The sequence below is a fragment of the Larimichthys crocea genome, chromosome XIII (genome assembly GCF_000972845.2).
Source record: "Larimichthys crocea isolate SSNF chromosome XIII, L_crocea_2.0, whole genome shotgun sequence".
Classification (NCBI taxonomy): Eukaryota; Metazoa; Chordata; class Actinopteri; family Sciaenidae; genus Larimichthys; species Larimichthys crocea.
The window spans coordinates 22,166,982-22,176,897 of record NC_040023.1 but is presented as its reverse complement, the minus strand read 5'-3'; the positions used below and the strand labels follow the sequence as shown (position 1 = coordinate 22,176,897).

The window sequence follows — 9,916 nt, the reverse complement described above, 5'->3', positions numbered from 1 at the left end:
ACTTAAGTATGGTGTTTAATGAACACTTCAACTTCTACTCAAGTCAGTTTTTTGATATAGCACTTGTACTTCTACTCCACTCCTTTACTCCAGTACTTTATACATCTCTGAAATTGACTCGTGCTGTCAGAGGTTTTTTGTAATCAGAGCAAGAAACTATACGGTACGATTTAAAAAAGTCCAAAGTTTATTAAAAATTGTCAACTTGAACCAAAACCCTGTCCAAAGTCCTGTTCAGTCTAGAAGCTCTCCCCGTCCTCCTCCTTTGCCAGACCGGGATCCTCTAGGGCAGTCACTCTATCTATCCAGAGAAAAGAAATAGATGACTACAATATCAGGATAAAAGTATTCTATAAAAAAGAATAAAATGGAAGACAAAACTCTGTTATATCTTCATATACATGTTTGGGTTTTTATTGTCACGTCAACAGTGACATTTATTTTGCTGTCCACTCTGACCACTTCACTACTTCCTGAAAGAAGCTCCCTCCCTCCCTCAAACATTACACTCCTCCTGCACCTCATTGAGTTGTTTAGAAACGTACCATAACATATTTCATGGACAAATGTTGAGGAAGGTTGTTTTTTTTCTGAGGGCAATGGTATGCAGTGCAGGGTTAAGATAAAGTAATTGCAAGTACATTCTTGTAGAGACAGGCATGTGTGCAGTCTTTTTTTTCTTCTTAAGTCAGTAAGAAGGTCTTTTTTTTCTCCATTATCCAGGCAGTTGACCATGGCCACAACCATCGCTCATACCAATGCTTTCAGTGGCTTAAATATGAGTCGAGCCACATAAGACATAACGGTAAGAGAAAATCTACAGCTGACACATATACTATCATGTTTTGTTCTCTATGTTGTCATACTGCATTACTATTTTTGCATGACAGTCCAGAAGGTTTTATTGCACTCCACACAACTACAGTTCACCGTAGTATACTTTTTTAAATGTCTATGTTACATTAAACAATGGGGAACTCTCTGGTTGTCTGAGTCATCACTTGTGGGGTGCGACTCCCCACATCACATTGTTTTTTTACCGTGGCACCTTCTTCATCAGTCCAATAAGCATCGACTGGTACTTGGCTGGATTTTTTGCTTCTTTCCCTGACCTGATCTTTGACAGTTTATTGATAATACGTCTCAGCTCTGCTTCCCTGATTTTCCTACAGCTCCCTCAGGTCATACTGGTTCAGCCAACTCTCATTTCTGGAGAGTTTAGTCAGCCTTGTTAAAATGAAGATTTTGCATCTATTTGTCTCAGTAATTATTGTGGTTTCTTTTACTCCCAGATTGTCTGGAGACTACTGTACAGTCAGTCATCCAAGAAACAGGCCATCTATTTACAGTAGTTCTTGTGGTGGTGGCTGTTTTCTTCTGCTGCTGGGTCCCCTTCAACATTGCCACTCCTTGACTGTGCCAAACGATGAAAGTCTGCCCACCTCAAGACATAATCATCAAGTCAGTGTAATCTCAGGAATCTTCCAGAACTACTTCTAGAACTATATTGTCAGTAAAGTAAAAGTCAAATGTATTCTTTTTATCACTTATTTAATCAACCATTCTGTGGTTGTACCAGTGTTAGCCAGCTGGTTAATGTTTCACCTGCAGGTTTTTGATGAGATGCTTTGAAACTAGTGGGGTGGCTTTTTCCACCACAGTGTGCAAACCATGCACAGCAACAGGAAACAGCAAGCCTTAGTACATTAGTACAGCAACAATATCCATTATCTGGTACATGTAGCAATTCAAGCAACACACAGCCTTCTTCTGTTTTTCCTGTTTTATTTTGTCTGTCTGTCTGTGTCTTGCATTTTTACTTCCTGCCTTGTTTTCCCTGTCTGTTTGTGATTATGCACCTGTCGCTGATAAGTTTCACCTGTTGTCCTGCCTGATTTTTTGGATCCTGTGTTTCTTTGTCTGTCTGTTATGTGTCTGTATTTTTGTTCTTAGTCCCGGATTTTCTTTATTGTATTTTGTTGTTGTTTGTATTTGCCACCAATGCCAGGCCTTCAGACTTTGTTTGAAAAGCATGATTGGCTGAAGGAGCTGGACCATAAACATTATAAAATATGGACATAGCTCAGAGTTTGGAGGCTCCAGCTGTCACCATCTTGGCAGTCCCTCCTTTTCCGCTTCCCAGCTTATTCAGTTATGGGCACGTGGATCATGAGTGGGGCTGAGGTGGGCTGTATAAAGTCTGAGTGCTCAAACAAGCCACCTGTAACAACCCCCACCTGTCAATCAAAGTGACCACACTCTTAATTATGTATAACTTTAAGCCTTAATATCATTTGAACAGGTTGAGGTATATAAAAGCCTCAGTACAGTTGTTATGAATGGGGGAATTAGCTATGGAGACTGTCTTTTGTAACAACATGGTGGAGGTGATGATTAGGCAGGTAAGTCACACCCAGCAACACACACAACAGAGAAAAGACAGACTGAAACACAAATGTAGGGGAAAACGAAAGGAAACACTAGGAAGGGAGGAAGCAAAAAGCCTCATACAGTATGTATGACTATGTATGTTGAGTATGTTGCATTCATTTATAGCTTTGCTGCTGTATTTGTTGGGAAATGTATTATATACCTCAAATAAGCCAGGTTGTATTTGGTTGTTTGTATTACTTTCCTCAATTGTTTTTTTTTTAAGCATAAGGTGGAGCCGAGGAAAGCCGAAGATGTTTGACGAGAGACTATTTGGATAAGTTTCAGGCATTCCAGGTAGCTTGACAAGACGTGTGCAGAGCAGAATCCCTGTGTCATGTAATAACATCCTGCCTGACTAGCCTGCTGGTGTTAGGTTATCCATACCTTCAATTCAGCTGCCGACTGCTAAAACCTAATAACTTTTTTGAGAAGTTCAGAAAGAAATGAGAAGGTTGTAATCACTAATTATAGTTTTGGTTCTTTTCTGTATGGTTTTAACACACCTTAATACACAAACGCACATGCAGAGTTTGCAAGTGCTGGTCTTAGTCATCATTTAATGCTTGCATATGTGGACATGGTTCAGTGTATCCGCAGACACTGTGGTTCTGAAACAATTTCGAAAAGCAGTTTCAGGAAGTATCAAACCATACACCGCTTACGTGCAAAACCCACAAGCCCCTCCAAAGCTTGGTTAGGGGGTGGGAGTATATGTTTGCACACTTCTCACACCTGATCTTTATTGTGTGAAAAAAAAATTCTCAGTTCTGTACTAATCAGGTTTGATGCGCAGTCGTCCACTTCTGCATTTTGTGATACAAAATGAACACCACTATCAAACAACTTGTTAACAGCACTGGCAGGTAAAGCTTTTTCTTTTTTTCTAAAAAAAAAACAACTTTTATACGCATTTACATGACATGTCCAACATTACAAACACACTAACCTTTAGATAATACTGCATAGCATACTGTTTATCTGATTGATTTTGACTCTGACACCAGAGTCAAAAATCAATCAGATAAACACTATGCTCACCTTGATATGGTGTTGATTAAATGACTTAACACTAACCCAGCAGATAATACAGCTTGTGGTTATGAGGTTTAATACTCGATACATTTCAAGTATATGATAAAAAGTCATCTGACTGCAGCTGAGAGACGTATTATCTGATAATACTTACAGTCTCAGGGCATTTGTCTCATCCGTCTATCTGTTTGTGTTGCTTTACAGTAGGTCCATAGAAGAGATAATTTATTTTCAGCCATTTTAACACATTCATGTTCAAATTTTCTTTTCAAAAGAAATACTGATGCTATCATGGTTTCTTCCATCATTTGTAACTGCACTGAGATACATAATGATTTGCATCATTTGATTACTTTAAAACATTTACACAATTTGAGAAACAGACTGGTTCATGCTAAAACAAATAAACCACCCATACTTTTACAGGATGCTAAATCAACCTTCAGGTGTCTTCTTCTGACACTTGCCTCTGCAGAGTCATCAAAGTTGTGACAAGTAGAGGTGATGAGGCGGATTGACATTATTAATACTGCTGACCCCTTGGTCTTGATGAAGAAATTATTTTTTCTTGCTTCTTTTGTGTGGAACTTGCATGCATGCTGTGTGGCAGTGATCTTTCAGCTCTGGTAACAATAGATATGCTTAAAGGTGAATGCATAAAAACAATGTCCCACTGTAGACTTATACACTTCATTCACCATGTATACCATGGTACAAATTGTGCAATTCAGCTGAACAACAACAACAATAATAATAATAGATTGATCCATATGGAAGCCGAGAAAAGCATGCATGTGATTATTGTTTTAATGTTGTTAACTTGACATCACTACTTCATTATTTCATTATCTCAAGATAATAAAGCTCTTTTTCTTATGATAATGATTACATTTTTCATTTTAGCCCAAGAAAACAAAAATCTTGTCAGGATAAAAAGATACGTTATCAAGACAGGGTTTATGCAGGAATCCTGAGGTTAAATTTAATAACATTTAATACCTTTTTAATACATTCTAATATTTTTAAAAAACCTCAAGGCAACTTGCTTCCAGTCATATAGCAAAAACAGGATTGATAAATGGGATGGCACACGTACTGTTACTGTCAATTGTCAGTCATTTAGCTGACGCGTTTATCCGAAGCGACTCTCAGAGAAGATGCGATGGCTGCAGTGGAAGTTTGACTGGTGGTGGGACTCGGTTGGAGTGGTGTACTGGGAATACTAGCGGCACAGAAATTTGATATTAATGGCTGCTCTCCCATCAAGTTGTCAGTCAACTGACCAGTGAGTTGAGTTACGCTAGTTGAAATCTGCTAAAGAGATGACACATTGCCTAAGAGTTCAGTACCACTCCACACATAACCATGAAGACATCAAGTATACTTGACCAACAGTGGAGGATTCTTGGAACAGCTGTTCTACTGACACTTTTCTTTTTTTGTCTTTTTTAAATGTCATTTTCAGTCTATGAAATCAAACTTTTTTGTGCAAAGCTTGTTTCAAGTGTCACTCCGGCAATCAACCACGTACATAACTTTTCAGTATTCAGTGATGTTTTACTGCAAGACTAACCACAAACTTCTTGAGAATCATTACAAAGTTTCAGGGCGTTCCCGTAACCCTGCTAACTCACGGTGCCGGAGGAGAGAAGCGATGCTGAATGCCATTCTTATATGATAATGTCTGGACAAAGTCTGTGTCAGACGTGTTCTCACATGTTGACTAAACTTTACAAACAAACAACTCAATCCTGAGTCTACTGCTGTGCGCTATGGAAAATAAGTCTACTGCACAGTGTATGTAATTCATTCTGGCAAACATTTTACAACAAATCATGTACTATTCTTTTTAAAAATTAAAAAAATCCTTGCAATCAGACATTTACTACCTTCCAATACATTTTAAGGGCCTTCATTTTCAAAAACAACATTTTCTTGAGTTCTCGGGGTATTTATGGACAACATGTGCAAAATGGTCCTGGGTATTTATCACATTGCTTTTTACTGTGGAATCTTCTTCATCAGTCTGATGAGCATTGACCGGTACTTGGCTGTAGTCCATGCTGTTTATGCAATGAGAGCACAAACAAAGGTCCTTTGGAATGATCGCAGCTGCTGTTACATGGGTGGCTGGATTTTTTGCTTCTTTCCCTGACCTGATCTTTCTCAAACAACAAGAGTTTAATGGTAATACGTCTCAGTTCTGCTTACCTGAATACTCCCCACCTCTTTCACGTGAAACTGATTTCACAGTCTCTCATTTCTGGAAACTTTTCAGCCTTTTTAAAATGAACATTTTGGGTCTATTTCTCCCAGTTGTTATCATAGGTTTCTGCTACTCACAGATTATCTGGAGGCTACTGTATAGCCAGTCATCAAAAAAACAGGCCATCCGGTTAGTTCTCGTGGTGGTGGCTTGTTTTCTTCTGCTGCTGGGTCCCCTATAACATTGCCTCATTTTTCAAAGCACTGGAGCTATTGGGCATGTATTCAGAATGTGAAAATGAGGTCTGGTCAGGCTTGTCTTCTCCTTTAAGTCCGTGTAAAGACAATTCCATGTTTTCTTTCAAAACACAATAAATATGTTGTTGCCTGTGAATTTCAGTGTATATGTTTATAAAAAAATAGTTACCTTCAGTCTGTTATACCTTCATATACATGTATGTGTTTTTAGTCATTTCTATTTGAACATGAAAAAACTGTAAAATTCATTTTGCTGTCCACTCTGACCATTTCAATACTTCCTGAAAGAAGCTCCCTCCCTCGCTTGAAACATTACACCCTCCTGCACCTCGAGTTGTTTAGAAACATATCCTAACATGAACTTACTTAAAATTGTTGAGGAAGGGATGGTGCATGAAAAGGAGGTTGTTTATTTTCTGGGGGCAATGGTCTGCAGTACAGCGTTAAGATTAAGTAATTCTTGTAGAGACAGGCATGTGTGAAGTTTTTCTCTTTTTTTTTTCTTAAGTCAGTAAGTAGGTCATGTTTTTTCTTTCCATTTTCAAGTCTGTCGACCATGGCCACAACCATTGCTGCTATCAATACTTTCAGGAGCCTAAACGCAAGTCAACCCACAGAAGGCATAACAGGGTAAGAGAAAATCTACAGCTGACACATACACCATCATGTTTTGTTCTCTGTGGTGTCATAAAGTCTCTGATGCATCTTTGTCAGTCTGTGCTTCACAGAGCAGGAGTAGCATAGGAATTTCTTTTAGCAGCTACAGTAGTTACCAGATTGAAACTGGAATGCTCTGCTAGCTGCATTCCAGTTTCAGTCTGGTATTTCACCATAACATCTGTTTTGTTCTGAACTTGCCTGCAAGATTACAACTACATTATTATTATTACTGTTGCTGGACAGTGCAGAAGGTTTTATTGCACTCCACACAACTACAGTGCACCATAGTATACTTTTTAAGTCTACGTTACGTTAAACAATGAGAACTTCATCTATTGATTTTTTCTCGTTTTGTTTCTCACCAGCTCTACAACAGCATCCTTCACCATTATCAGCCAAACCACAGAAGATTACTATGACTATCCTGAGGAAGGCTTTGGGATTTGTGTGTATGAGCGTCATGGGGCCAGTTTTCTTCCAGCCCTCTACAGCATTTTCTTCCTCCTCGGTCTTCTGGGGAACTCTCTGGTTGTCTGGGTCATCACTTGTGGGGTGCGTCTCCGCAGCATGACCGACGTATGCCTCCTAAACTTGGCTGTTGCTGACCTTCTGTTAGTGTGTTCCCTTCCCTTCCTAGCTCACCAAGCCCGGGACCAATGGCTGTTTGGGGATGTTGTGTGCAAAATGGTCCTGGGTATTTATCACATTGCTTTTTACTGTGGAATCTTCTTCATCAGTCTGATGAGCATTGACCGGTACTTGGCTGTAGTCCATGCTGTTTATGCAATGAGAGCACGGACAAGGTCCTTTGGAATGATCGCAGCTGCTGTTACATGGGTGGCTGGATTTTTTGCTTCTTTCCCTGAACTGATCTTTCTCAAACAACAAGAGTTTATTGGTAATACGTCTCAGTTCTGCTTACCTGAATACTCCCCACCTCTTTCACGTGAAACTGATTTCACAGTCTCTCATTTCTGGAGACTTTTCAGCCTTTTTAAAATGAACATTTTGGGTCTATTTCTCCCAGTTGTTATCATGGGTTTCTGCTACTCACAGATTATCTGGAGGCTACTGTATAGCCAGTCATCAAAAAAACAGGCCATCCGGTTAGTTCTCGTGGTGGTGGCTGTTTTCTTCTGCTGCTGGGTCCCCTATAACATTGCCTCATTTTTCAAAGCACTGGAGCTATTGGGCATATATTCAGAATGTGAAAGCAGCAAAGCCATCAGATTGGCTTTACAAGTCACTGAGGCCATTGCATATTCTCACAGCTGCCTCAACCCCATCCTATATGTCTTTGTAGGGGAGAAATTCAGAAAGCACCTGTTGAGGTTGATAAACAGGACTCCTTGCAGACTGTGCCAGATGATCAAAGTCTGCCTTCCTCAAGACAGAATCATTGGGTCAGTCTACTCTCAGACCACCAGCCTGGATGAGAGGAGCACTGCTATGTAAATTGGGAGATGTTTTGTGTGTGTGTGTGTGTGTGTGTGTGTGTGTGTGTGTGTGTGTCTAGGACATGTTTTGTGATATCAAAAATAAATACTTCTAGGTACTTCTCACATTGTATAGGCTATTTTGTAACTGCAAGTGTCTTAGAAAAGGACATGTGACTATAAATATAAGAACGTACATATGACTACATATCAGTAGTCGTACTTTCACAAGCCTGATTCTATGGTCTCATGATGTTGTGTGTGTGTATATACTGTATATATATATTACCATATATTTTCATACTTTTATACTTTCATAAGTTTTATAGACTATATTAGAATGTTTGATGGAATGTTTGAAAGTACTGTAAACATGGTTTGGGATAATTGAGATTGTTTAATGATTGTATCTGCACGTGCAATTTTAAGGCAGAAATTGTTTTGAATTCAATTTTGTTTTCCTTTTTTAAAATCATGTGCTACTGGCTGACTATGAGTGAGAAACCGTCAACAACAACAGCTGTCAGTGCGAATATAAGAAGCCACAGAAAGCTATTTCCCCTTAATCATCAGCCACCAACAACAAGAAGCCTGAGCCATACTTGGACACTGACCATTTCGTTGTGTTGATTTGGAGGAAACAGCCTCACAAAACAGATATTAACTTTTATTTGCAGATAATGACGACTCTCATAAGTTTTGCATCAGTTTTGCTTGTAACAAACTGTTGCACAGCAAAAGGTCTGGTGCTGGTGCTATAGGTTTCATAGCATCTATAGCAGCACATCTGCACTTAACCTCAACCTCGAGAAAACCACAACTTTAAAGAGGAAGTACAAGCTGTCAGTTGTATAAAGGTGTCAGCGCTGCACCACAAATGAGCATTTAACAGTCAAATTTTTAAAAATTCTGAATTTAAAGTATGATGATATGATACATGCATTTCAATGTTCACTTTAAGATATTCCCTTATTATGTCATCCCACTCTATATTCTGTCATGCAGACTGACTAACGCATTTGATAAAAAAATAATCCAACATCTCATCCATGTTGTTGTTGAACTACATTTCCCTTGGAAATCAGCAGGATAGCTCATTACATATGCTCATAGTGATTTGATATTGCACTTAAAGGCCCATAAACCCCAATGTTTAATCTAATCTTATGGGTCAAAGCCCATAAAGACCAAATCCTTTAATTCTCCTAATGCAGTTACATAGTGTCATATAGTGCTCATATATTTTTAACTCCATGTTTGTATCTTTACTGATTTCTTATTATAATGTTTTTCTTTCTGTTCAGTTGTATTTGACTATTTTGAATTAAAGCATCATATTGGCAACCATTTTTGTTGTTCTTACTATTTTTTACAATCAAGCAACAATGCGTATGTGTCACCATAAGCAGGAGCTGTAATGCTGTAATGTTAAAGGAACATTGTGTAGGATTTAGTGGCTTCTAGTGGTGAAGATGCAGATTGCAAACACCTTCATGGGTTAGTTTGAAAGAAGACCTATGATCATCTGTAGATATAAAAGGTTCATTCTAAGATTAAAAAATATATATATAATAATTGATTTCAGGTGATTATACAGTATTATACAACAGTTAGTTTAGACCAAGTAATTTGATCTATTCCATAAGAGTTGGTCAAGACCACAACAGCACTGGGACTTTTGGCTTTATCTATCACTACGCTTCTACAGGTAATCTAACAACTGTTACATTAACTTTACAACTGTACGTCACCTATTTTAGATTGTAACAAACTTTGTGCTGCAAAGATGAAAATATTTCTACAAGTAACAAAAATGAGAAATTCTCACTAATTGCTGATTAGATAAACGTCAAATTGACTCAAACATCGTTGATTCAAGGTCTAATGTGTGT

General features: G+C 38.5%; 1 protein-coding gene across 3 annotated transcripts; it reads left to right on the top strand.

Annotated features, from left to right (window-relative positions):
• Nucleotides 1-756: 756 nt before the first annotated feature.
• Nucleotides 757-9,365, top strand: ccr8.2 (chemokine (C-C motif) receptor 8.2). Of its 3 annotated transcripts, none has more exons than XM_019271686.2 (3): nucleotides 757-805; nucleotides 6,475-6,558; nucleotides 6,954-9,365. In XM_019271686.2, exons 2-3 carry the CDS (start codon nucleotides 6,485-6,487, stop codon nucleotides 8,041-8,043), a joined length of 1,164 nt encoding a protein of 387 aa, XP_019127231.2. In that variant the 5' UTR covers nucleotides 757-805; nucleotides 6,475-6,484; the 3' UTR covers nucleotides 8,044-9,365. The 3 variants fall into 3 exon arrangements, with proteins under 3 accessions (XP_019127231.2, XP_019127232.2, XP_010755325.3); XM_019271687.2 differs by lacking the exon at nucleotides 757-805 and adding an exon at nucleotides 2,672-2,727; XM_010757023.3 differs by lacking the exon at nucleotides 757-805 and adding an exon at nucleotides 3,152-3,296.
• The last annotated feature ends 551 nt before the right edge of the window (nucleotides 9,366-9,916 follow it).